The 27,934-nt window shown below is 50.1% G+C and overlaps 1 protein-coding gene across 1 annotated transcript in view; it reads left to right on the forward strand.

Moving 5' to 3' along the window:
• Positions 1 to 27,606, forward strand: part of TRIM71 (tripartite motif containing 71) — a 62,133-nt gene extending 34,527 nt beyond the window's left edge. Inside the window, exons 2-4 of the mRNA XM_086365680.1 lie at positions 13,864 to 14,031; positions 19,934 to 20,068; positions 24,650 to 27,606. Of these exons, the coding sequence (XP_086221806.1) occupies positions 13,864 to 14,031; positions 19,934 to 20,068; positions 24,650 to 26,101 (1,755 nt within the window). The 3' untranslated portion in view covers positions 26,102 to 27,606. The remainder of the gene's footprint in view (positions 1 to 13,863; positions 14,032 to 19,933; positions 20,069 to 24,649) is intronic.
• The last annotated feature ends 328 nt before the right edge of the window (positions 27,607 to 27,934 follow it).

Raw genomic sequence — 27,934 nt, forward strand, 5'->3', positions numbered from 1 at the left:
GAGAGAAGTCCCCACTCTCTGCAACTGGAGAAGAGCCTACGCCGCAAGGAAGACCCAGCACAGCCAGAAGTAAATAAATAAAATAATTTTTAAAAAAGAATTCAGAGGAAGCCAGGAACCCAGGACCTTAGTGCTAGTAGTCAGGGGAAGGATCTGTCTGAGGAAGCGATACTGACTGGCAGGAACTGAGGGAGGGACGGGGGCAGCTGGGCGCTGGTGGTGCGAGGGGTAGGGTTTTCAAGCAGGGGGAAGCAGGTGGAGCTTGTGTGAAGCAGCCAGGAGTCCAGGACAGCCCAGTGAAACCCCGCAGGCCGAGGGGGCTCAGGCTTGCAGTGGGAACCATGGAGGGCTTCAAGGAGGGGGCACTGCCTCTGACTCTAAGAGGCGCTCTTGGGACTTCTAGCGGTCCAGGGATTAAGACTCAGCTTCCACTGCAGGTTTGATCCCTGGTCAGGGAAAAGTAAATGGGGGGAAGAAAAAAGATTTAAAAAATACGCAGAAGGTACTCTCTGCGTGAGGAGACGCAGGGGAGCAGTGGTGGAAGGGTGGGCAGTGGAGTGAGACAGTACCTTGCGTTTCTCTAGCAGTGTCCCCCTGGTGTGGACCTTTTGAGACTTAGGTTCCCCTTCCTCCTGGAAGTCTGCTGAGATTACCCGAGGCGGCCCAGTGCTCAATTTCTTCCCCCATTCCTGATCTTGCGGGCCTCGTTCATCGCCCCTCCTGGTGGGCTGTCCCCTCTTTGAGGGGAAGGAAAGGGCATGGTCCCAGGAGCAGGTGTAGTGAGGAAGCATGCCTGCCTTGGGGATTCCTGTTGAACAGATGACCTCTGTTGGTGGGGACCGAACGGGGCTGGTCTGAGAGTGGCGGGGCAGCTCCGTGGCCGCATAGGAAGTTGGAGACATTTATCTTTTTAAATTGATTTGGCTGACCCAGTCTTAGTTGCAGCATGGGGGATCTAGTCCCCTGACCGGTGATAGAACCTGGGTCCCCAGCATTTGGAGCATTAACCACTGGACCACCAGAGAAGTCCCCAGTCTGCCTTTTCCGGTTGTATTTATGGGCTATGTAAATATTCCCTTCAGTGGGCAAAGAAAGTCACAGCCCTGGAGAAAGGTCATTGACCATGGGAGGGGCTTGGCAGCCCGTATCAGCCCTGCCTTGCAAACACAGCCGGCCTTGCAGACAGGATTCTGGAGTTGGATTTACCTTACCTCTTTGTTCACTGACCTAACTGGAGCCTTCAAGGCAGGCCACCATCCCTTTCCCCACTGCTAGAACTGCTCTTAGCATCTGGGTTTCATGCACTTGCAAACTCTTCACTAGATGAAGTATACACTCCCCACCTTGGGGGGATGGAAAGTGCTCAGTGAGCCCGCTTAACCAAAAGAGCTGGAGAAGGAAGGACCACATCAGCATCTGAACCTGGGTTTTCGGACTTCTCAACAAAAAGGTGGCCCCAGGCTGTGCCCTGGCCTCCTTCCGTGTAGCCCCCTCTGGTGCTTGAGCTCCCAGCTAACTTCGCCCTCAGTCTGCTGCAGGGTCTTCCCTGCACCTAGGCTGAGAAAAGTGCTCGTCTGCTCATAGTGTTCTTTTTAATTGAATTTGTAAATCTTGCATCTCGGTCCCTGTCCTTTTTTTTTTCGCTGCACTTCGTGGCTTGTGTGTGATTTTAGTTCCACCAGGGATTGAACTCGCACCCCGTGCAGTGGAAGCACAGAGTCCTAAGCGCTGGGTTACCGGGGAAGCCCCATAAAAAGTCATTTCTGACTTACCTGCCTCACCCTTAGGCCATGTGACCCCAGTAAATCCTAAGGGATTTTGTACTTCTCTGGATGGCAGTCTTTCCTCTCTGCCCTCGTGTATTTTGGTTAATTCCCCATTTGTCTTAATGATCCTGTCCAGTGAGTTTTCATACTGGGCCATTTTTGAGAGTGAAAGAGGCCGTTGTTAATAATCACACGTAGACAACATGACCATGACCTCCCCAGGCTGACCACCCAAGACTTCTAGGAGACTGGAAGCTTCATGAGTTGATTTTTTTTTTTTTTTAAATCTCATAAGGCTCTTAGCTCAGAGCCTGAAATCCAGTGTAAATGGTTTTTGTTTTTTTTTTTAAATAAAGTATGCAAACACTGCATACTTAATGCAGACATCATGGCCTCAGAGTCTACAAACCACCTGTATTAGTGCTGTTTCTGAAACGGTGACATTCACTCCAGGAGGCAACTGTTGGAGGAGCAGGGGGATAAGTGGACAGGCCAGCCTGAGACGTCCCAGTGGGCCTGTTACTTGGGGAAGGCCCTTGGAGTATTAGGTGCAGTGGGTTCTTCTGTCGAAGGGCTGAGGAAGAACCACCTGGGGCCAGAAGTTCAAAACACACCAGTTTGGGGCTTCCCTGACAATCCGGTGGTTAAGACTCTGCACTTCACAGAGGAGAGTGATGGTTCGATCCCTAGTCAGGAAACTAAGATCCCACATGTCGCACAGTGTGGCCAAAAATAAAAACAGAGACACCAATTTGAAGATCCATCACAGACACATGCCTCCTGCACCTCCCTGGCCTTGCATCTCAGCTGGTTAGGTGCCAGCTAAAGTAAGGGTGACTCCCTCCCAGCGGTCTCCGCACAGAGCCAAACTAAGTAAGCAAATCAGCAGTTTAAAAACCCAAGGAGAGACCTCTTTAAGGACTGTTCCTTTACTGTCTGCCTTGAACTTTGGATTACGTAACACTCCACCTGATTGTTTCCCAGCTCAGAGCGAGTGCATTTTGTCTTTCCTCCACCCTGTCAAGTCTGGCCTTTGAACTGGCGTTTATCCTTGAGTATCTGCGTGGGGCGGGGATGCTGGGGAGGCGCAGCCCCCTCCCCTCCTGTACCTCCTGGTTGCCTTACCTGCTGGGTCAGGGTCAGTGGGGCCATCCATTAAATTCTGTTGAACAGCACACAGGTGCAGAGCAAAGAGGTGAAGCGCAGGCCTCCTGAGGCAGTGCCGTCCATTTCTGAGGCTAGAATTATTCTCATTATCGTTACTGTCTCATTAGACCTTCATTCACGCAGGATGAGTGGTCCTGGGAATTCAGGCTTCTAACAGGAGTTGGACTCTAATCGTTCTACCCCAGTGGATGATCTTTTTTTCTGATTGCATCTTGTTTCTGTTAGTTGGCATTTCCTTGCCTGAAATCCCGCTGGCCTGTGTTGGAGTTCCCCCATTCCTTGTCAAATCCTGCTGTCGTCAATGCTTCTTTAGGACCACAGCCAACAGGATCCACACACATTGGTGGGATAGAGGAGGTGGGTGAACTCCAAGGACTCCGCATTCCTGCTGGCCTCACATCTCCATTGCTCACTGAGGTTTGGGTTTTCCCCTGGGGATGGGGACGGGGGGGTAATAACCGCCCTTGTAAACTGCCTGGATCACAGAATCAGGGTCCTATTCGTGTCTCCCAGCCCTGCATGGGTGACAGGTGACTCTTGAAATAAAGCTGGTCTCCTGGCTTGGCCTGGCCCTGTTGCATTTGTAGGGGTGTCTGTGGGGCTTCTCTGGTGGCTCAGATGGTAAAGAATCCTGTAATGCAGGAGACCTGGGTTCAATCCCTGGGTTGGGAAGATCCCCTGGAGAAGTAAATAGTAACCCACTCCAGTATTCTTGCCTGGAGAATTCCATGGACAGAAGAACCTGGCGGGCTATAGTCCATGGGGTTACATACACGACTGAACAACTAACATATGGTGGGATTAAGTTTCCTGTTTTGGAGTCCAAGTAGAGTGCGATTTTTAAATTGACTGTCTAAAAGTGCTGACTTGAAAAGGGTTTTAGAAAGAAATCCATGTCTTGATAAGACATAGGCCTGTCGTATCACCTCCAGCTGCTGCACTGGACCTGCGGTTTGAGGTCCCTCTGCTCTTGGTCACAGAGCGGTGATTCCTGAGGTGTCACAGGGGTCAAGGAGTGTGTCTGTCCATCTCTATTTGATGCTTTCCTTGATGGGGGTGGTTTTAAGGAGTGTCACCAAAACGTGAGGCTTGGGACTCTACAGATGCATGGGAGCCCTTGCCCCAGTCCTGTGCCAAGGGTCGCCCCTCACTGGCATTGAGAGAATTCACAGAAGCCATCCAGTGCTTCCTTAAACTTTTTTTTTTTTTTTTAATGCCAGATATTAAGTTTGCCAACCAGGGATCGAACTTGTGCCCCTGCAGTGGAGGTATGGAGTCTTAACCACTAGAATGCCAGGAAAGTCCCATCTACTGCTTCTTTGGTTGGCTTCCTTCCCCTATTTGATTTTTTTTTTTAATTCATTTTTTACTCTGTGTGTGAAATCTTTACTTCTCTGACCAGGAATCAAATCCGGGCCCCCTACAGGAACATTCCCCTGCCCCGTCCCCACTTCCCAATTTAAATCATTTCCTGCCTGTGAACAAGGTTCTTAGAGCAATAAATACTCTTGATTTGGAGGCAGTGCTTGATAAGGTTACTGTCCCTGAGAATCGTCAGCAGGTGTGACTGTCACAGTGAGCCACTGGGAAGGCCAGTGTTGGATCTGTCTTGTCTTGCCCATGGCAGCAGACAACCGAGTCCAGAAGGCGTTCAGTTCAAAGTAACAGAACTTGTCCAGCTGGGGAGAGAGAGGAAGGAACATTTTTGTTGGTTGTGTTGGAGGGATAAGATTCGCCTTGTGTGCGTGTGTGCTCAGTGGAGTCCGACTCTCTGTGACCCCATGGACTGTAGCCCGCCAGGTTCCTCTGGCCCTGGGATGTCCCAGGCAGGAATCCTAGAGTGTGGGTTGCCATTTTTTTCCTCCAGATTGAACCCAAGTTTCCTGCATCGTCAGGTGGTTTCTTTACCCTGAGCCACTAGGGAAGCCCCGAGATACGGCTTACTAGGAAGAATTTAAAACCTTCTTCATCTTGCATTTTTTTTCTTATCTGAGCCTTTTATTTTTTTTTGGCTGCCCTGGGTCTTCAGTGCGGCGCCGGGCTTCTCTAGTTGTGGCCAGCGGGCTTAGTTGCCCTGCAGCCACATGGATCTTAGTTCCCTCACCAGGGATCAAACCCACCGCCCCTGCATTGCAAGGTGTACTCTTCATCGATGGACCACCAGGGAGGCCCCTTGCTTGAGTCTTAGTTTCTGCTTCCTTTCTGGAGATAAGTGCTTTTCCCTTGGTTTTTACATCCGCGTGTCCACGTGGTCTCAGCCACAGGGGCCACTGAGACCCCTTAAGCAGCTTCAAGGGGCGAAAGGGCTCAGGTGCATGGCATCACACACTTTTTTTTTAAGATGTGAGGGCTGAGTTACACGGCCACCTACAGAGTCTGGCCATTTCTTAAAGTCAGCCCCTCTGCTTCCCTGAATCTGGTCCAGAACACAGCAGATTAAAATTGGACCTTGGTTTTTCGACCTCAGAGGCAAACAGGAAAACTGTGTATCTGTGTCAGAATCTATCTTCTTGTGCCTGGCTTGAAAATCTGTCCACGGGCAGTGATCTCCGTTGTTGGGACCGATCTCTTTTATTTGCTGCTGGAAGCTGCCTGGGCCACTCATTAGTACATCAGAGGTCAGGTGCGCGCCAGGGCAGCAGCTGGGACACTAATGATTTCGTGCGGCTTTGTGTGACCGCCGGCCGCCTGTGGGGCTGTAAATCGGACTCGGGGTTCTAATTTTATCAAAGCCTCCAGGGAGTTGGTCCGACTTGCCTCTTGTGAGATTAAACTTAAGATAATATTTATAGTGGAGGGCAAAGGAAAAATAATACCTAATGGGAACATTGTGGGAAGAATGGTAGCGACCTATTAGAAGTAAATTATGTGGGGCCATTGGAGTAACTCATTTATGGGCTCAAGGAGTATTTATTAGGTCTTTAGCTCTGAGGAGTCCGTACAGAGCCTGGGCTCCAATCTTCATTGTATTGTGTTGTATTGTATTGACGTAAATACAATCATACATTTTGACAATTTAATTTTTTTGGCTCCGCAGCATGTGGGATCCTTAGTTCCTGGATCAGGTATGGAACCTGTGCCCCCTGCAGTGGAAGCAAGGGAGTCTTAACCACTGAACCACCAGGGAAGTCCCCATTTTGACAGTTCTATACACCTGTATACCCACTCCTTCCTGCAAGATAATAGGAACATCCGTCACTCCAGAATATCTCCCTTGAGTTTCTTCCAACCACACCTGTCTTCACCTGTAACTTCTTTAATTTTTTTTTCACTTTAGATTAGTTTTGCCTTCAAAGAAATAGAATTATACAGTATATGCTTTTTTTCTTTTAATTCTAGCTCTTTCCACTAAGCATCTGTGTGGTGGCACAAATCAGTAATTGATCCTCACTGTTAAAAGTATTGTGTGGACAATACTGTTTCTCTGTTGATAGGGAAGTTTTGTTTTCATTTTCAAACTGGAAGAATTTCTGAATAACCCGCTTTTCATGTAAGTAAAGAAGTTTATTTGCTAAAAAAAAAAAAAAAAAACGTTTGGTAAGCAGCAGCCCCACACACAGTTCTGGCATGTTCGAGAGTGTCACTCGATGTAAGTTGGGTCTCTTGGAAGAAACCCCTGGCACAGGAGTGTCGCGTGCTCTTTGACCATAGGCCACTGTTGGAGTCTTCCAGGAGTGAGGAAGACTGTAGAACTGTGGGCAGTCAACCCTGCTGGCCTTGGCGGACATGGCTGGCCGTGAAGGTGCCTCAGGCTGGTTGCTTTGGGCAAGACTCCAGCCTGAAAACCAGAATCCGACCCAGGAGCAAAGGAGCTGTTGCAGGTTGGGCACCGCCGGAGGTAGACAGGGTTTGGGTGGAGAACTTGTTTATCAGCATCATCTGAGGAAGTAGGATGGCTGCAGACCCCCAAGGAGGCGCTCAGTGACGCCCCCTACTGGGGGCAGGGCCTGAGTACAGCTGGGCAGGCATAGGGAGGGTTGAGTACTCCTGGGTATCACAAGTGAACAGACGAAAGAGTCATAGTTCATCTCTGGAGTTCCCTTGTGTATTGTCCCACACTGAGTATTCTGTGACATCCTGATTATACATTTATAAATTTCATGTTTCTTTTTGGACTTCACAAAAGCGCTGAGAAATTCTGACTGAAGCTCCATGTGGGAATTTTTGTCTTCTGCCTGCTGTTTTTCCTTCCTTCCTTGGCATCTCGAGCTCTGCCCTTAGAGCTCTCTTGGGGGTTTTCTCCTGCCCTCAAAACCTAGCTGCAGCCTTCAAGTATCATCAGGATCCTAGAAAAACACACACGTGGGTTATACGTCTTTCTTGCCGCCTCTAGGAGTCAGATTTGCCGTTGGAACCTTAGTTTTGGGAGGGGGCTGTGATGGGGAATATTTGTAAGGCTCCTTGTGACTCTGGGCGAAGGTGTTGTCTGCTTTACTGCATAGAGTGTCCTTGTTTTCTGGGGGCCGCAGTGCTAGAGGAAAACTGATTTCCTTCCAGGATGAACTCATTTCCATTTCTTTTTAAAATAATTCTGACAGTTCTATGAACCCCCAATTGAGTTCTTTCTCCTTTTAGCAATCCGCAGGTAAACTCAGCCAAATCCACCCATTCAGCTGTAGAAATAGAACTTACTTCTCTAGTTACCAGTGGCTTTTCATAAAAAGGTAGTGGTTCTGCTTTTGTATGTGTTGATAGTAGAAGCTGTGTGTCCCGGGAGGGTTCTTCCTGGGGTTGAACCCTGAGATAGGAAATATAAAGTATAAAATATAAATACTGCCGGGATATAAAGTGGAGATCTGATGTCCCTGACTCTGGGGTGTTGGGCCCTGATCCCACAAGCAGGAGCAGGTGAAGAGGAGCAAGAGAAACCTGGAGGAAGCCTTGTGGGTGGGGAGCTGGGTCTTGCTGGGTGATGGGTGGTGGTTGGGTGGTGGTAGGAAGGAAGAGGGCAGCAAATGGTCATTGGGAGTGTGAAAATTTTCTTTTGTTCTAAAAAAATAGGAACGGGATTTTGAAGTGGCACAGAAACCTCCAATGAGCCACATGGGATGTTCTGTGATTCTGAACTATGCTTTCCCTTGGCACCAGCAACCACGTTGGGTCTAAAGTTGGCAGAGCAGGGAGTTCCCTGGTGGTCCAGTGGTTAGGACTCTGTGCTGTCACTGCTGGGGCCTGAGTTCAATTCCTGGTTGGGGAACTAAGATCCTACAAGCAGTGCAGCACAACCAAAAAAAAAAAAAAATAGGGTTGTTAGAGCTGGGGGCATTCCTCCTCTCTCTTGGGATTAGATGTGCCTTGATGTGCTGTTTCTGATTTTGGAAAGTTTATACTGTGAAACAGCACCACAAAATAATGAATATTAGCAGTTCTTTGGTGAACTATATGAAAACTCACCCTAAATGGTATAGATAAAAATTAGACATCATTTTCACACCAGTTCAGTTTTTGCAGCCACACAACATACATAGAAACTGTCGGTTTCCAGAGTGTTGGATCTGGGGGGACTGCAGAATGGGATTCTGGGCTTGTGTGGGGACTCCCTGTGTGCGTTTCACTGGTGTTTGAATGGCACCTCTGGCAATCCCTCCTCTTTATGCCGCCCGAGACCTTTCCCACTGTCCGCCTCTGGCATCGTCCCAAGTGGCCTCACTCCCCTCCACCCTTGGCAAATCTGGCCACCACTGCCGAGCACTCGAAACCCCAGCCTTGCTTTCTTGCTTCTCCTCTGGGGCCTCCCTTCAGCCTTCCCTTCGACTTGCAGCCAAGCAGAGTGGACCTGTACACTGGCCTTCCGTGTAGGTTTGGGGCGTGTGTGTGTGTTTTAATTTCACTGGAGTACACCTGTTCTACAGTTTCTTCCAAGTGGGTCGGCTGCCTGTTTGTATATATCCCCCTTTTTGTGGATTTCTCTCTCATTTAGGGCACCTCAGAACGTTGAGTTCCTGTGCCGGTACAATAGGTTCTCGTGAGTTATCTATTTTATACACAGCATCAATAGTGGATATACGTCAGTCCCAGTTCACCCCACCCCACCCCCACCCCCTCGGAGTCCATACATTTGTTCTCTACTTCCGTGTGTATTTCTGTTTTGCAAATAAGAGGTTTGGTCTCGTGGGGACACAGACTAGCACTCGAACCACCTTTGTTCTTCACGGGAGTGGAGGCCGACTCTGACATCAGGTTATTAAACTCAAGAAGGCCTGCTATCCACACTTGCAAGTAGGGTTTTTTTTTCCCTTCTGATACGTCAAAGTAGCAATTGAATCTATTACCAAATGGAAAATTCTGGGCTTTGTAAAGAGCAATGTGAAGAATATTCGCTGCAGCATTGCTTGCGAGTTTTCCAAAATCAGGAAACAGCATTAAAATCCTATCAGCAGGTACTAATTAAATAAGTCGCGGTATATCCACAGACAACGTAACACAGCAGTAAAATGGGCAGCTGGGCCCAGAACAGCCTCCGGGTTAATACACTTAAGTGAAAAAGTCTGCTATAATCTCCTATTTGTGTCTTAGAATATAGCAGGTTTTTTGGATGATTACATAAAAATGCAGAAACAACCGAGCTGTTGGGGCAGATTTAAAAAAAAACCAGTTTGTATATTTTTGCATTAAAAACGCACATATTTTGAAAAGTTTCCGACTCCTTTCCCTCATAAGAGGGTAGCTTGTCCCCCGCTGGACTCTGAGCCAGTGGTGATGGTGTCCGAAGGAGGGTCCAAGATTCCTTTCTTCACTTCCCAGGCTCCCTGAGGCTGCACGTGGTTGGAGGTACGGGACAGCTTGTGTGGATTTGAGAGCCCTGGTTTCCAGTCTCTTTTTCCCTTAGTCAAGTGAAGCTCGGTTTCCGTGTTGTTGAAGAGACTTGGTTTCGTGGCTTGACTTGACTCCTTGAACGTGGTTTACCATTTTTTAATAGGAGAGGCTGCTGAGTGTCACGAACAGATAAGGCTTCTGGTTGTCACCAGCCCGCCTCCCCCTGTAGCCTCCCAGTGTCTGGAAGGGCGGGTGGAGACCTCCTCCTGTCTACGCCTGAGTTTGTGGGAGGCCGCATGTCCTCAGTTCATTTTAAGGGCTGCCAAAAAATCTCCAGAAATAAGTTGTTGTTATTTCAGTCGGGGCATTGGGACAATGAGAGGCCCCCTTCATCCTTTGCATGTATACTTCTCATTGATGTGGGTAGTTGTGTTTTAACCTGGAGTTCCACAGAGTGTGTGTGTGTGTGTGTTCCTTGTTGGATCCCACGTTGTATAAAACGGTAGATTCCGTGGGCACGCCGTCTTGTTCATTAACAGAGCACTTGATTTAAGCCCTGCCTAAGGTAAACCTGCCTGCTTGGTATTTTTATTTATTTTTTCTCTAACTTCCCCCCACCTCCCCCTTCCTCTCCTGCTGGGCTCACATTCCTAGGTCTTTGTCTCTGCCTGGTATTTTAGAAATTTTGGGAGAGGAAGGCAGTGGGTGGGGCGTTCTGGAAGCTGGGGGCAGGGAAGAGGGTGGTCACTTGCAGGGTCAGAGGTCAGGCCTGCTCCATTCAGCTGGGGCAGCCAGATTGTCGCCATGTGGGGGGGAGGGGGCGTGTCCGAGCATCTGCCCGGGAAGCCCCGAAGGGGCAGCTCAGGCCCTGGAATTCCTGCCGCCAGAGGCCTGCTCCCTCCCTCCTCCCCGAGCCACAGTTCATGGCCTCTGCCACATTTCTTTCTGCCTGTGGCCCCTCTGAACAGCCCTCCAGTTTATTCTTTCAAAATAACCTTAAATAAGCTGGTTCAGAGAGAGTTGCACCCGTGCACACCCACGTACACCCTGCCTGTTCACTGAGTCTCACGAGGTCCAAAAGTGTTGGGTTTTGACCTTAGAACCTGTTAGGCAAGTGAGGTGTGGAGCTTCTGAATGGAGTGACGTCCCTCCCAAGTTTTACTCTAATAGAAAGTTTACAGTATGTGATCATCGTGTTTTTTGGTTTTAGATAGTGTGTTCTTGGAAAAAATCAATAGTTGGCCAGGGCTCTGTGACAACCTAGAAGAGTGGGATGGGGTGGGAGTGGAAGGGAGGTTCAAGAGGGAGGGGACATATGTATACCTATAGCAGACTCGTGTCGATGTATGGCAGAAACCAACACAATATTGTAAAGCAGTTATCTTTCAATTAATAAATTAAAAAATCAGCAGTTGAATGAAAAGCATTCCTGGGGCTCTGCTTTTACCTTCCTTTTTAAAAAAAATTTTTTTTCAATGCCAGACAGCATATGGGACCCTAGTTCCCCCTCCAGGTTATCAAACCCATGACCCGCCGCCTGCACCCCTGCTTTGGAAGCAGAGGTCTGAGCCAGTGGACCACCAGGGAAGTCCTCCCCACTGTTCGTGTCACCCGCAGCCCTGTGACCGGTAGTTAGCCTGGAACTGCAGAAGCACTGGCACTTCGAAAAGCAGAGTATATTAGAGCTACACTGATCCCATGTGAAACACTGTCAGGTGGGGTCATGCCCCAGGACCCCCATTTGCCCGTTGTCGAAGTGCTTCTGGCCTCCTGCTTCAGGCCTCCCCTCTCTGCCTAGGATCTCTTTTCTGGCCTTACCGCTTGGAGGATCCCATTTATTTGTTTATTTCTGGCTGCACTTCATAGCACATGGGCTCTTAGTTCCCCAACCAGGGATTGAACTTAATTAAGCCCACTGTAGTTGAAGCTCAAGAGTCTTAACCATGAGACCACCAGAGAAGTCCCTGCAAGATCCTTTGAAACCCACCATTTGTGGGATCTCTTCCCCGGACAGTATCATTCATGTATACTCTAGAGTTTGCAAACTTAAAAGCCCAGAAAAATCACCTTAATGCCAGTTGAACAATTGGCACCTGGAGGCTGGCTTCTGGCTCAGCCCAGAATTCTCTGGTGTGTGGCATTGAGTCCCCAGAGATAGGGTTCCTGGGAGTTCTGGAGTGGAAGGGGTTTCCTGAGGTCCCTGGTCAGACACCACGTGCTCCATACAAGGAACTGAAGCCGAGACAGGTGACTGGATAGCAGGTGTCCTGGCAGGCAGGTGGTAGTGCCAGGCTCAGGCTGACAGCCTAACGTTCTTCCCCACTTGGCCAGAGCCCACAGATCTAAGAAAGCAGGCAGACACCAGTCATCCTCCCACCCCCCCGCCCAAAGAAAAAAGTGGATCCTGAGCAGAGGTGAAGAGAAGATTGCTTAGCTGTTTGGTAAGAGGAGGGAGCCTTCTGCTGGGAGGTTTTCACACTTCACATTAGCAGGAGTGATCCCTTTATTCCCGTGACAAATGGAAGGAGCAGAGGGGAGGGATGTTGTTCAGGCCAGAGAAACGCTTTAGCAGAACTTGGTAAAAACAGAGCGTCCAGGAATTTCCCTACATTTATTTAGCGTTTTTTGGTTTAGCTCTCAGGCTGGCTTGAGAATTTTAAATTTATCAAATGAGAAAGATTACATCTCTAAATGGCAGGCCTTTTTCAAAAAGCAATTGGCCTTCACGGAGGCAAGTACCTCCTGGACTCGACTTCTGGAGAAGTACCGCACTCAACAAGTTACAAACCCGATCATGTTTCCTGCCTGACAAAGGGGGTCTAGAAACTTGCCGGATCACAACCATTTCTTCCAAGCAGGAATTTGATATCCTTAGTCTTTCCTTTTTCCCGTTCTTGGATCCCAGACAGAGAAGAAGCACCCTAACCTCTACTGGGTCACGTGCTGCTCTGTGTGGAGCGGCCTGTTTGCCTGGCAAACAGCCGCTTGGGGGCGTCCTTTCCTAATGGACATGCTCCACCCACAATAAATAATGCGAGCTGACCTGGGGCCTTGGAGTATGGGACGTGCAGTGTAATAGGAACTTCCTGGGTCTCAGAGCACCCCCATCTCTTCTTCCATCTCACAACACTCTGCTTCCAGAATCTCCCGGTCCTGGGTCTTACCCCCTTGGTGACACCTTGGCAGGTGCTTTGTGCCCTGGACGGGGTAGCCAGAACCCTGTGTGTTGGGAGCAGCCCTTGCTACCTGTGTGGCCTCTTCTCCTGGGCATTGAGTGCTGAGGATGTGAAGGCACCCCCCGCCACCAGACACACAAACTGCTTCCCTGCCTGTTGGCTGGCTTCCCCTCACCCCCTGGTGTAACAGAGGCAGACTGAAGCCCTGCTCTTGTAAGCAAGCCAGCAAACATTTACAGACAGCGGTGCCGAGGGCCAGCTCTGGGGAGGGATGCGATGGGACTGGCCCTGCGCCAAGGAGCTTTTGCTGTTGAGAGTTGGGCGTTTATCAGCAGGTGGAGGCGGTGCCAAGCCTTCTGCCCCTCCCAGCACTGGGGGAGCCCCAGGGCAGCACAGAACTTGGCATAAAGCAGCTCTGTCAAGCACCAGCTGCCTCCCAGGGTCAGCTCCTGGGAACAACTTGGCAGGAAAGAGAAAGACAAGAAGCTGGCTGGCTTTTACCATGAGCCTCTGGCCCTCGTTCCAGAAACGGAAGCCCTCACCTTGCTTAAGTGCTTCTCGATGGGGAAGGTGGCAGCGGGCTCTAGTGGGTGGATGTTTGATCCTGGCCCCCTGCCTGGCTTCCCAGCCCAGAGCCTGGGATGGCAAGAGAAACTTCGTGTATTGGTTCATTCCGGCCACCCATCTCAGACCGCAGAGACATACTCTTGGAACTTCCTCTGGTTAGATTAGGATTAGGGAAGTCTCTGATGGCAGGAGGATTGTTTTGTTTCTTTTTTTCTTGGCCTTCCAAGTGGCTCAGTCATGGCTGTGAAAGAAACTGGAGCAGAACGGGGGAGCTGGTTGGTTTTTCTCTGTGTCGGGGATGGAGGGGAGCAGGTTCCTCAGGGTGGACAGCGGCGCCCCACCCCCCCCGGTGGGGGGTGCGTGTTTGCCGTGGGGGTCTGCCGCAGAGCATCCCGCACGCCGCTAACGCCTGCGTCTCTCTGGTCCCCCAGGTGCTGCACCTGTACTGCGACACGTGCTCCGTGCCCATCTGCCGCGAGTGTACAGTGGGCCGGCACGGCGGCCACAGCTTCGTCTACCTCCAGGAGGCGCTGCAGGACTCGCGGGCCCTCACCATCCAGCTGCTGGCCGACGCCCAGCAAGGCCGCCAGGCCATCCAGGTCAGTCCCTCCCCACCCTTCACCCGTCTCCCTGGTTCTTCCTGGCACAGAAAACCTTTCCCACCCCCCCTTTCAGATGTGTGCAGATGTTTGGGTGTGCCATGGGACAGTGACCCCGATGAGCCCACGTGACAGGCAGCGGCAGTCACGTGAGGGCGGAGCGGGCAGGGCATGGAGACCTCACAGTCTCGTGAAGATGACAGTGGTGTGGCTTGAGTTACTAGCTGCTTGGGGCAGGTTTCCCATCCAAGTTCCTCTCTCCCACCTTTCCCACACCCCCCCGCCCCAATCCAATGGACATCAGCCTGCTTCAGTCAGAACTGTAGGAAGATTGTCCTCATCTTGCTACCCAGATTGGTTTACAGGTGAGAAATAAGTGAGCATGGGAAATTTTATATAAGGTTCAGAGTCTCAAACTTCCCTGGGAGCTAAATAAGGTCATGTAGGAAGGGATACATGTAACTTTGGGACACAGGGAAGTTCGCTTACATAGGTAATAATAGTGTTGCCTGATCCAGGTTGACAGGGTTTTAGGAAAATAAAATAATCAGGTTGTTTTCCTTGTCTGGTAGGATAAGCTTGAAAGTCAAGCATTACTAATCCTTGAACAGAAATTGAATAGGAAACTGTTTAGAATGTGAATTATTTTTTAAAATAAGATTTTTGGAAGGAGATGGTAAAGAATTGATCATGTTCTAGGGAAGAAGGATGGTTTAGGATTTTAGTAAGTTTCTCAGCAACTGTCAACATTTCTATGCATGATACTGAAGTAATCTTTCTGCTGAGTCAGGTTATCTGATAGCCACATGCTGGGAAAGATTGAGGACAGGAGGAGAAGGGAATGACAGAGGGTGAGGTGGTTGGATGGCCTCACCCACTCGATGGACATGAGTTTGAGCAAACTCCGGGAGATGGTGAAGGACAGGGAAGCCTGGCAGGCTGCAGTCTGTGGGGTTGCAAAGAGTCAGACTCAACTTAGCAACTGAACAACAGCAAATGTAATCTGAGAATTTCATAAAGGTTTTCCCTGGGGCCAGCCATAGTTTGGATCAGGAATATAGTTGCTTTCCACTTAAGACAGCCTTGATTCTTTATTTACTTCTTCATCACATGTAAGATGCCATTAATTGTAAGATACACATTTATGTAGTATACAACCAAGAAAGGAAAAAAGCCCACTGACAATGTTAAGATGAATCATAGTTTCAAAGGTACACAATGTGATAAAGTATCACTCATATCTGCTGTGGTGGCCTGTATCGGTGACACTTGCTTCTCTCTTATCTTCTGACTATCAGGCCACTTTAAATACCTGTCATCAGGTCACCACTGTTCTCTATGCAGACATCACTAATCGCTTTCGGCACTTTTCTCCGTGAAACCCAGATTTGGCCTCAGACTCTCCTCGCTACTAAGTGGCCGCCACTCAACAGTCAGCTGGCATCACTGACTTCCCTGCCCAAATTGGGATCCTCAACTTCAAGTGTTTGATTGAATCTGTTAACATTTGAAGACAACCTTTTTTTCCTCAAGTGCCATGCTTGTTTGGTGATCTTTCTTCTTTCCTCCCTCCCCCGCCCCCCCTTTCTTTGCTTCCTTCTTATTTATTTATTTTAAAAATATTTATTTTTGGTTGTGCCAGGGCTTAGTTGCGGCACACAGGATCTTTAGTTTTGGCGTGTGGAATCTAGTTCCCCGACCAGGGGTCGAACCAGGCCCCCTGCATCAGGATCACAAAGTCCCAGCTGTTGGACCACCAGGGAAGTCCCTCTTCTTCTTTTTTAAAAAACTAATTATTTTAGTTGGAGGATTACTTTACAATATTGTGGTGGTTTTTGCCGTACATCAACATGAATCAGCCACGGTGCACATTTCTTTTTTTATATCAAGTGTGTGTTTCTGTTTTCCAAGCTTCCCCATCCCTTTCACCCACTGCCATTTCCCCCAACCCATCTGCCTCCTGCGTCCTTCAAATGCTCTGCATAGATAATGGGAACTAGTTAAGCAGGTCCTGGTCTGCACACCTTGGAGTGCAGTGCTTGCCTGAAAGTTGTGTAGGATTCGGAGAAGAAAGATCCATTTGGTCTCTTCATACTGAGCGTTTATGACTTTGGGAATGGGGACGACTCAAATTAGAACCAGAGCTTTGCTCCCCTTCTGCCTGTTTTGGGCTTCCCTGGTAAAGAATCTACCTGCAGTACAGGAGACCTGGGTTCAGTCCCTGGGTTGGGAGGATCCCCTGGAGAAGGGAAAGGCTACCCACTCCAGTGTTCTGGCCTGGAGAATTCCATGGACTGTATAGTCCATGTGGTCACAAAGAGTCAGACACGACTGAGCAACTTTCACTTCAATTTTACCTGTTTGGAAAATGGAAGAAATACTTCTTACCATAGGGTAGGAGGGCCAAACCCAAGGGCAGAAGATGCTGAGAGCAGCCTGGCTAGGAGAGGGTAAGATGGGGGGGGTGACCAGACCCTCACTGTCCATGTTGTCATGCAAGGGGGGGTGGTGGTCACTGCCCCCCGGCCAGTTCTTGCCCTGTAGAAATGTGCGCCTGTTATTTCTATTTTTTCTGATTTTAATGGAAAATCAGTTTGGTAAGTAATATGACATTAATGTAAACCTAAGGCAGCGTGATGCCTTTGCTTACCATCGGGGAGGCATTTTAAAATGTTACAGACATAGGCATGGTTGGCTCAGTGATATAGACGAGGACATCGGCTCTGTGCTAACTAATACCCAGCACCTCTGGAAACAGGGCATACCCATTACTGATGTGCCAACCCGCCCTTGCGTGGTCGTGCTATCTGAGGCAGGGGCTGCAGTGTTTCAAACAGCATATCTAGAAGTGGGGGAAAGGCCCTTGTTTCTTCCTTTTGACTTCCTGTTCTCATCAGCAGCTCTTTTCCCCTCCTGGTAGCAGAAGTTGGTTCCAGTTCCCAGCTGTTGCCACTCCCAGAGTGAGCTGGGCCCTGGGGTGTCCCTCCCCATACTTCTGGGTCCCAGTAACCCCTACTTTTCTTTGTTCTCAGACACCAAGGGGTGGTAGCTGCTGACCGAAGTTACTCTCTCAATCCTCAGGGTGCCCTTTGCCCTAGCAGGTCTCCACTTCCTATACAACTGAATTCCCTGCATTAAATCGTCTCTGTTTAAATGTCTAGTGAGGTTTCTCTTTTTCTGAATCAGTCCCGACTGACAAACCTGAGATGTTTTGAAAGCTAGTGACTCTGTTATATCTCTGCTATATACACACTCACTTGATTGATCAGTCTTAACTTTTTCTCTTTGGGGTAATTTGGATACATCCATCTATTTCAACTTGCTGGCTGCTGTATTAGTTTCCTTGTGCTGCTATAAACCGGGTGATTTACAGCAATAGGAGTTTATTTTTTCACGGTTCTGGAGGATCTAAGTCAGAAACCAAGATACCACTAAGGCTGTGCTCCTTGTAAAGACTTTAGGGAAGAACTTTGTCTTGCTTCTTCCTGCCTTGACTTTACCTGCATCACTTCCAGTTTCTGCCTGTGTCCACCCATGGCCCTCCAAGCCTCCCTGGTGGCTCAGACGGTAAAGAATCTGCCCACAAAGGTGGAGACCGGAGTTCGATCCCTGGGTTAGAAAGATCCCCTGGAGAAGGCAATGGCAACCCACTTCATTATTCTTGCCTGCAGAATTCCATTGACAGGAGCCTGGCGGGCTACAGTCTACGGGGTTACAAAGAGTCGGGCACGACTGAGCGACTGACTCTTTGACTTTTCACCTTCCCCCAGCCCTGTATGGTAAGAGTCATTGGATTTAGGACTCAGGCTAGTCCGCTGTGACCTCATCTTAAACAGTAACATCTGCAAAGACCTTATTTCCAAGTTAGTCATTTTCTGCAGTTTCAGGCACATCTGAATTTCGGCAGGATGGTGTTTAACCCACTGCAGTCATGGGTGGGTGTTCTTTACTTCCAATTTTAGTGAAGGGAGTGACATCTGAGCTGAGTTTTGGAATTTTGGGGTGACTTTGGAGGTGAAAGCCATCCCAGGCCATGGATAGCCTATGAGGCATTCAGATCGGCCAGGTACCAGCTCCCATCCACTCAGTGGGTCCTTAGGCCTCCTGGGGATGTTCACTGTGTCTGGTTTGGGGGCAGCTGCATGGCGTTCCCATGCCATTAATGTGTCTTCCAACTGAGCGTGAAGGGTGGTCAGTTAGGGGTCTCAATTATAAGTGACTGAATGAATTATAGCTGTTCTTGTTGTTTAGTTTCTTAAGTTGTTGTCTGATTGTTTTTCGACCCCATGGACTGTACTCCACCAGGGAATTCCCTGGCAAGAATACTAGAGTGGGTTTCCATCCCCTTCTTCCGGGCATCTTCTTGACCCAGGGATTGAACCCACGTCCCCTGCAGATTCTTTACTGCTAAGCCACCAGGGAAGCCCTTGTCACAACTGATTAGCTGGGAGCCTGGTCCTGAAAATAAGGTTGGTCATGTATTGTTTGATTCCATTTGTCTGAAATACCCAGAATAAACAGACCTATAGAGACAGTAGGTGTTGGATGCCGTGGGGGAGAGGGAGGGATGGCGAACGACTGCTTCATGGGTGTGGATGCTTCCTTTTGGGTGAAGATGGTGCTCTGGAGCCAGATGGTGGTGGTGACCGCACCACGTTGCATGTGCTGAGTGTCGCTCGTGGGATCACGTCTCAAGGGAGGGGGTATGACTAGGCCTACTTAATTGTATAATGTGGCTAAGTAGGGTGAAGGGAGAGGATGGTTGCGCCTTTGTTGCAGGGGCTTATCAGCTAGGCTTAATAATAGCCACCATATTTGACTCCAGGCCAGGATTTGGACCCAGCTCTTGCCAAGTATTGTTCTTCATTTTTCTCACGTTCACCCCAAAGTTGGAGAAGGCCAGGAACATGTCTGAGACCTTAGAAACTAGTAGGAGGTGGAGTTGGGATCTGAACGAACCTGGGTTTCTGAGCCCCAGGACAGCCATCCAGCCTGGCTTACCCAGGATGGGCGCCAACCATGGATGCGTTCCATGTCCCAGAAAGCCTCCTGTGCCAGGCACACAGTTGACTGCTCACCTGCAGCTGATTGCTGAGCCCAGGCAGGATCCAGACCCTTAAGGCCTCCCTGGTTTCCTCCTGATCTGGGCCACAGCAGTCGGTTTGGAATCCCTGATTTAATACCTCAGTATCTCCAATCCTTGTGGCTTCTCAACACGCATCATGTAATATTCATGGAAACACCAGGCCTTCTGTCTGGATTAATTTTTTATGAGCAATACTACGTCTGATTAAACGGGCTGATTTACTGGGGGCTGGTGGTACAGGGTGGGGGCGTGGCAGGGGCAGGGATGGGCTCTGGCAAGCTCTGTCTGGCCACAGGTGTGGCTTCTCAGGTGGGTGTGACACCGTTCCCAGTTTGCACTTGGCGTTGCTTCTGAACTGGGCTGCAGCCTGTGGCATGCCTCCCTCCAGGGACATGCTTGGCCTTCGGGGTTTCCCCCAAGTAGGGACCTGGGCCGGAAAGCCTGTGGGAAGTCACTCGTGTGCCTGGAGTCGTATATTTCACATCTGACCCTCAGTCCCCAGTTTTGGGCTGGAACCCAGCTACAGTGGTTTCACTGTGTCGGAGTATCTCTTTAACAATCCTGACATTCACTGTGGAGGTGCCATTTCTCATACAAAGAAGCCCAGCCCTTGCCCAGCAGCTCCTCCAGTTACATGTCAGACAGAATCCCTTCTTTCTCCCAACGCCCGCTCTCTTTCCAAGGATGGGGGGACCATGAGGCCTGGGTGGGGGCCCATGGCATTCATTTCTCAGGGCTGAAGAGAAGCAGCCTTAAGTGTTGCCTGTGGGGAGTGAAGGTCTTTATCGTGCTCTGAGATTGCTTTTGGTTTTCCAGCTGAGCATCGAGCAGGCCCAGACGGTGGCAGAGCAGGTGGAAATGAAGGCGAAGGTGGTGCAGTCGGAGGTCAAAGCTGTGACTGCGAGACACAAGAAGGCCCTGGAGGAGCGGGAGTGTGAGCTGCTGTGGAAGGTAACTGGGGGCGCCCCACCCCACACTGGGCCAGCTCGGTGGCCACATGTCCTCTGTGAGCCACAGCAGGACAGTGAGTGTTCTGATATGGTCGTCCCCTGGACCCTGGCTCCGACTTTCGAATAGTCTGCAGAAAGATGCTGCTGCTGCTAAGTCACTTCAGTCGTGTCCGACTCTGTGCGACCCCATAGATGGCAGCCCACCAGGCTCCCCCGTCCCTGGGATTCTCCAGGCAAGAACACTGGAGTGGGTTGCCATTTCTTTCTCGCAGAAAGATGCAGGCGTGTCTAGACATTGCTGGTGCCCTCTGAGCAGAAAGACTCCTTTTCAGAAGTAGTCAGGTCCCTGAGATTGGATGGAGTCTTGGGTTTTCATGACACTTTCTTGGGGTGGGGCATGTGGGATCTTAATTCCCCAACCAGGGATGGAAGCCGCGCCCCCTACAGGGGTAGCCCTCGGAGTGCGAGTCCTAACCACTGGACCACCAAAGGGAGTCCCAGGAGGCTCGGGTTTTCTATTGCAGACAGAACAGAAAATTCTAGGCAGAAAGAGAGTACAGTGGAGGCTGCCGTCAGGAAAGCAGGCTGCTTGGACACATCCTTAGTTTTGGTGCCCTGGCTGGTGGGACTTCCTGACCCCTTGTGGAAAGCCAGTTTTCCGTGTGGGGGCAGGGAATGTGTGTGCCCTTTTCTTCCTGTTGGAGCAGGAAGGAGCGCAGCGCCCGCTGGTGTGCTGTTTACATAACATCAGCTGGAGAGATGACTCGCTCCACCCACGTCCCCAGCAGCATTTTCTTGTCAGATCTTCCGCCCTTGCCCAGGAAGAAAAGGGCAGGAGGCCTGAGAGGGTCCAGTGCCCCACACCAGTTCAACTGGAATCAGGCACCATCTCAGAACACACAGCGACAACTACGCAGGGACTTGACTGGTGGTCCACGGGTTCAGACTGTGCTTCCAATGCAAGGGGCTCGGGTTCCATTCCTGGTTGGGGAACTAAGATCCCACGTGTCGTTTGGCACAGCCAGAAAAAAACTTGAAAAAAGATGCCAGCAAAGACTATGCAGAGCTTATGTAAATGGGTGTACTTGGGTGTGTGGTGCTTGTTTGGCTCATTGCATTTTGATTTTCTTTTTAAAATTACTTGGTTTTGGTTGCACTTGATCTTCGTTGCTGCTCAGGGGCTTCCTCGAGTTGTGTGGGGGGGCGGCGCTACTCTTCTCTGCGGTTTGGGGATTTCTTTTGTTACGGAGCACAGTCTAGGCACACGGTCTGAATTCAGTAGTTGGAGCTCGTGGGCTCTAGACCTGGGCTGAGTAGTGGTGGTGCATGGGCTTAGTGCCCCAAGGCATGTGAGATCATCCTGGATCAGGGATTGAACCCGTGTCCCCTGCATTGGCCGGCAGATGCCTATCCGCTGGGCCACTAGGGCAGTCTGACGGCTTCTTGATTTCTGAAAATGATCCTTGTCAATTTCCTATGCCCTAAAACAGTGAATTGTGCCGGCCTTTTGGAAGGCTGCATTGGCTTCTGCATTGCCCCTTCCTGTCTGCTTTCTGCCTTCTAGGGTCTTTCAAGGAATATGGTTCCCTACTCCCTCTTGGCAGGAGAGTCCTCAGGTAGAAACGGGCCAAGAGTTCATTCACACGGTTTATTCGGGCACCTCTGTGGGCTTGCCACAGTTTTCAGACACTCTGATGTCCCCCCAGTCTGCTGGTCCCATGCCACCCACGAATGTTAATTATAACCGAAAGAGGCCCCCTTCTTGCAACCTGAGAGCTCTGTGGTGAACTCTGCCACAAACTTGCTCTTCTGGATTTGTGGATGAAAAGGCCTTTGTGTGCGGGGGTTTCTGCAGACCTCACCTTAGTTCCCCTCCCTCTGGTGGGCCCAACTCTCATCCTCCTCCCTCGCAGGGCAGTGCTCTTTCAGGAGCACTAGAGAGCACGCACTTTACCGTAGGAGAAGCAGATTGGGAAGCAGAGTCTGTCTCTTCTTCATGTAAGCAGCTTCTTGTTTACTTGCCTAAAAACTCACTCTTGGATGACCCAAAATCAGCTTGCCCATTCTGGACACACAGCAGTCCCATTCATCTTTGCTCTCTGCTGGAGTGCCTTGCCCCAGATCCTGGGGAAATCTGCCTTCTCCACTAATTACGAAGTTTTCTGCTCCCTCCTGCCTGTCCCTGCCTGGGCACCTTTGTATAACGTTTTCTTTTTGTGCTTCTTGGTTATTGAAAATACTTGAGTGCTGGGTGACCCAGTTTTACATGTCTGGATGCATCTCCTTTCTTGTGGCTTACACATTTCTAGCCACACAGTTGAGGGATCAGAACTGAGGCCCAGAGATATGGTCCAGAACGACGACAGAGGATATGGCTTCTCTTTGGTCCCCACCTGGGACTCTGCACGCACGTCCTTCCAGAGTGGACAGGTGAATGTGCAGGAATCGGGTTCAGAATCATGTTATCCACCCCGCAAGGGAAAATCGGATTAAATCCAGCCCTTCTACCAGTGAACCCTTATTCTAAAATAGACACTCTGTGGCTTTCAGATCAGTTAGGCACTCAGAAGTCACGGTCGTCTCTGCAGAACAATGCAGACTAGCCGGGCGGCTGGTTTGTTCTCTTCACGGAGCAAAACACTTAAACTTAGAGGAATCTCAAGTTATTTCATGAGAAAGAATGGAGAGATGGCTGTTTCATCAAACAGAAATCCCACGATCCCTAATAGTGTGGTTTGGGACCCTCAGAAACAGGACAGAAGCCATGTTTTTACATCCTGCAGCATTTTAGGGTTAGAGGCCCCTTTGGAGATAATCCAGGCCAGTGGTTGCCAAAAAAGGCGGTGTCTCCAGATTTGGGGTGTGGGGCCTCTTAGACTCCCTGTTGAAAATCTCTAAAACCTGTGAACAGAGAAAAACAGTGAGGATGGGGGACAGAGTGGGGATTAGTTTGTAATCTGGAATTAGATGCTCACCAAGTCCTTCCTTATATTCCCTCCACACACAAAGTGTTCTCCCGCTGATTGTGTGTGTACGTATGTTGAGAAAGAGACAGAGAGAAATAACCTTCAAGAGACTTCCGGCCCTTGTGTAGAAGATTCAGTCTGTTGGGATTCAACTTTGCACTCCAGTCCGTTGGGCAGTCCGGCCGGCCTCTGGTCCCATGTCTGCCACTTTACTCTCCACCTTCAAGGCTATATGTCCCTGAAAACCCTCTGTCTAAGACAGTCCTCCCTCGTGAGTCTCCATCACACTCTGTGTCTACCCTCTAACCCCTAGCACTGTCTTAATTATTCTTTTGGTCTTTCGTTGCTTGCTTAGCATCTGTCTTTTCAGATTACAAGCTCAGTGGGGTGAGGCGCGTGTTTTCTGTTGGCCGCGTGTATCTCTAGCACCTGGTGCAGCGGAGCTGCTCAGGAAACATCTACATCTGTCACATGGCTGTTTTTAACTTTTATTTAATTTTTAAGAGGCTTCCCTGATACCTTGGTTGGTAAAGAATCTGCCTGCAGTGTGGGAGACCTGGGTTGGGAAGATCCCCTGGAGAAGGGAAAGGCTGCCCACTCCAGTATTCTGGCCTGGAGAATTCCATGGACTGTATAGTCCACATGGTCGCAACAAGTCAGACATGACTGAGCAACTCTCACTTCAAATTTTTTAAAAAATATTCTGTTTATTCGACTGCACTGGCCTTCATTGGAGCACATGGGATCTTGAGCTGTGGCATGTGAACTCTTGGGTGCAGCATGTGTAATCCAGTTCCCTGACTAGGAATTGAACCTGGGCCTCCTGCATTGGGAGCATGGAGTCTTAGCCACTGGACCACAGGGGGAAGTCCCTAATTTCTAGCTTAGAGAAAAGTTGCAGGGATAATAAAAGAACGCCATGTATGCATGATCCAGATTCACCAGTGATTTACATCTTGTTCCATTTTCATCATTGTATGTGTATGTGTGTGTGTGTATATGTGTGGGCGTGCATGAACTGCATGCACATGCCTGCAGTTTGAGAGTAAGTTGGAATGTTGGCAACTCGGCACCTTTACAACTACATGTTCATTTCCTCTGAGCAAGGACATTCTCTTAATCAAAACCAGGAAGTTCAGTCTTCATACGACACTAGTTTCAAATCTTGAGCCTAGTCCGCAGTCACATTTCACCAATAGTAGTTTTTTTGTTACTGGTGTTTTTCAGCCACACCACCAGGCATGTGGGATCTTAGTTCCCTGACCAGGGATGGAACCTGCACCCTCTGCGATGGAAGTGCAGAGTCGTAACCACTGGACCACCAGGGAAGTCCCACCTGGAATGGGTTCAGTAGTAGCATTTTCTCAGTCCAGGATTAGTCGTTGCATTTAGCCATCAGGTCTCTGTAGTCATCGCCTGTGACTAGGGAAAGTTCCCTCGCCTTCCTCTGTCTTTGTATTTTGATATGCTGGGGGCGTGGAGACGAGTCATTTCTGCAGACTCAAACCTCAGTTTGAGGTTTCCCTCGGTGTGTGAGTCTGTCAGCCGATGAATTGCTTTCTGTCTGTCTTCTAAGCCTCCATGTCCTCTCTTCTGGCTCTCACCTTGCCCTCCAGGTAGAGAAGATCCGCCAGGTGAAGGCCAAGTCACTGTACCTGCAGGTGGAGAAGCTGCGGCAGAACCTGAACAAGCTGGAGAGCACCATTAGCGCCGTCCAGCAGGTCCTGGAGGAGGGCCGGGCGCTGGACATCCTGCTGGCCCGGGACCGCATGCTGGCCCAGGTACAGGAGCTCAAGACCGTCCGCAGTCTCCTGCAGCCCCAGGAGGATGACCGGGTCATGTTCACACCCCCCGACCAGGCCCTGTATCTTGCCATCAAGTCCTTCGGCTTCGTCAGCAGCGGGGCCTTCGCGCCGCTCACCAAGGCCACAGGCGATGGCCTCAAGCGGGCCCTGCAGGGAAAGGTGGCCTCCTTCACCGTCATCGGCTACGACCACGACGGGGAGCCACGGCTGTCGGGGGGTGACCTCATGTCGGCTGTGGTCCTGGGCCCCGATGGCAACCTGTTTGGTGCGGAGGTGAGCGACCAGCAGAACGGGACATACGTGGTGAGCTACCGGCCGCAGCTGGAGGGGGAGCATTTGGTGTCGGTCACCCTGTGCAACCAGCACATCGAGAACAGCCCCTTCAAGGTGGTAGTCAAGTCTGGCCGCAGCTACGTGGGCATTGGGCTCCCCGGCCTGAGCTTTGGCAGCGAGGGTGACAGCGACGGCAAGCTCTGCCGCCCATGGGGCGTGAGCGTGGACAAGGAGGGCTACATCGTGGTGGCTGACCGCAGCAACAACCGCATCCAGGTGTTCAAGCCGTGCGGCGCCTTCCACCACAAGTTCGGCACGCTGGGCTCCCGGCCGGGGCAGTTCGACCGGCCTGCCGGGGTGGCCTGCGATGCCTCCCGCAGGATCGTGGTGGCCGACAAGGACAATCATCGCATCCAGATCTTCACCTTCGAGGGCCAGTTCCTCCTCAAGTTCGGGGAGAAGGGCACCAAGAACGGGCAGTTCAACTACCCCTGGGACGTGGCGGTGAATTCCGAGGGCAAGATCTTGGTCTCAGACACGCGGAACCACCGCATCCAGCTGTTCGGGCCCGACGGGGTCTTCCTGAATAAGTACGGCTTCGAGGGGGCTCTCTGGAAGCACTTTGACTCCCCGCGGGGCGTGGCTTTCAACCACGAGGGCCACTTGGTGGTCACCGACTTCAACAACCACCGGCTCCTGGTCATCCACCCGGACTGCCAGTCGGCCCGCTTCCTGGGCTCCGAGGGCACGGGCAATGGGCAGTTCCTGCGGCCGCAGGGCGTGGCTGTGGATCAGGAGGGGCGCATCATCGTGGCCGACTCCAGGAACCACCGAGTGCAGATGTTCGAGTCCAATGGCAGCTTCCTGTGCAAGTTTGGCGCCCAGGGCAGTGGCTTCGGGCAGATGGACCGGCCCTCCGGCATCGCGGTCACGCCGGACGGGATGATCGTCGTGGTGGACTTCGGCAACAATCGAATCCTCATCTTCTAATCACATTTCCTGGGCTTCCGTGTTTGGGGTGCACGTGTATCCATCTCTCCTCTCTGTCTCTTTCCCCCCCTTTTGAATTTCAAAGAGGAAACTGTCTCAGGGAAAAAAAAAATTTTTTTTTTTTTTGCTTTTGTTTGAAAGACAACAAGAAAAGTACAACATTGCTTACGTCCTACCTCATCTTTATTTTTTTACAGATGAATGTACTTATCTTTTCTGCAGGGATTGAGCCTGTGAAGTGATATCTCTATCTACCTCAGAAACCTTTTACCTTTCCTTCTCCGACAGGCCCTCTGCCTCCTCCCACACTCGCTCAGTAGGGGTTTCCCTCCCTCCTCCATGGGGTGTGACACGCACAAGCCTAGCATCTCTGTGGCTGGTGGGGGGGCACTGGATGTGTGCGGTGGGGTGCATTCTGTAGATTGAGCCAAGGAAACATGAGAAAACTACTAAGTGAAAAGAAAAAAAAACAAAAAAAAAACTATAAAACATGGAAAAATAGGATTTAAGATTCTTAATTGTAGAGTATTTGTGTTCTTAAGAATACTGTGTTTATGGGGTTAGGTTGTATTGTGTGATCTTGATCTTTCTGGGAAAAATCTTTTTTTTTTTTCCTTTTTTTCTTTATTTTTTTTTTTTTTTTAATGCTGCAACAGAGAACTTTCCTGTGTTCTCCTTTTATACCTCAGTGTGTTTCTCATCCTGTTCAACATCAGCATGTTTTCTTACTCCTAGAAGATGTGGCTGTGGCTTGCTAGCCGAGAAAAGCTGACCGTTCCTATTTTAGGGTATGCAGTCTTTATTTCTTCTGAGGGAGGGGGTGTGTGTATGTGTGTGTGTATAAGAGAGTGCAACCACCTTACACCAAAATAGCAAAACTAAAAATGCTATACCACCTCCCAAAGAACTTTCCTCTCACACTTTGGTTTCTGATAAATAGATGTAGTTCAGGCTTTTTGATTAAAAGTATTCTCAGAAGTTAAGTGATTTTTCGTTTGCTGTTGGTTATAAAGAATACATTTGAAGGAAGAAGAAAAGTCCCCTCCTTCTAAGAATGAGGATTTTCAGGCATGGACTGGAGCGTGGACGTGAGTGGGTGGTGTGCATGTGCTGAGTCGGTCAGCAGAGAGCGTGAGACACAGGCGAGGGACCCCCAGACTGCGGTTGATTGTGGTTCTCTGAACACTAGGCGTTTCTCCTCCTAAGATAAGTAGGCAAAGGAATCAACTTTTGTTTTAAAAGCACAATTTTTTTCTGCTTTGGAAGTTCAGGGAGATGGGATGTTTGCAAGTGCAGTAGGAACAGCCCGCTCCCACGCCCTCTCCTCAGCTCACCTTCACAGAGCAGTCTGCTCCTGCGCCACGGGGCGTGGTTCGTTTTCCCCGCAGAGGCCTTTGAATGTTAAGGGTTTGTAAGCCAAAATCACCCCAACCTGAACAACGTATAGGACAGAATACCTCTTGTTCAACCAAAGAAGGAAGATGTAGGAAGCCAGTCTTCCCAGCTGCGGAACCATGAGATGGCATCTGCCACTTTATAGGGTGGGTTTGTCAGGGGTTGGACTAGGGTGCAGAGCCTCGCGCTTCTGAGCCTTGGCCGTCTTGGAAATAACTAAAGTGAGAACCAAATTTCAGAGGGGCTCCAGAGAGGGAGGTGTGCCTGGATGGCAGTGTTGAATAGGATCTGTCCCCTAACAGATCAGTGTCTGGCCCTGTACTGAAGAGAAATTCCTCTTGCAGTATGGCTAGGGTTTTTAACGAACAGAATAACAAACGGAACAACTCTTGAAGAAAAGGAGATGATGGGAAACAGTGTAGCCAGCAAATCAAATCG

The sequence above is a fragment of the Bos grunniens genome, chromosome 22 (genome assembly GCF_055505025.1).
Source record: "Bos grunniens cultivar Pamir isolate PY7600 chromosome 22, Bosgru_T2T1.0, whole genome shotgun sequence".
Classification (NCBI taxonomy): Eukaryota; Metazoa; Chordata; class Mammalia; order Artiodactyla; family Bovidae; genus Bos; species Bos grunniens.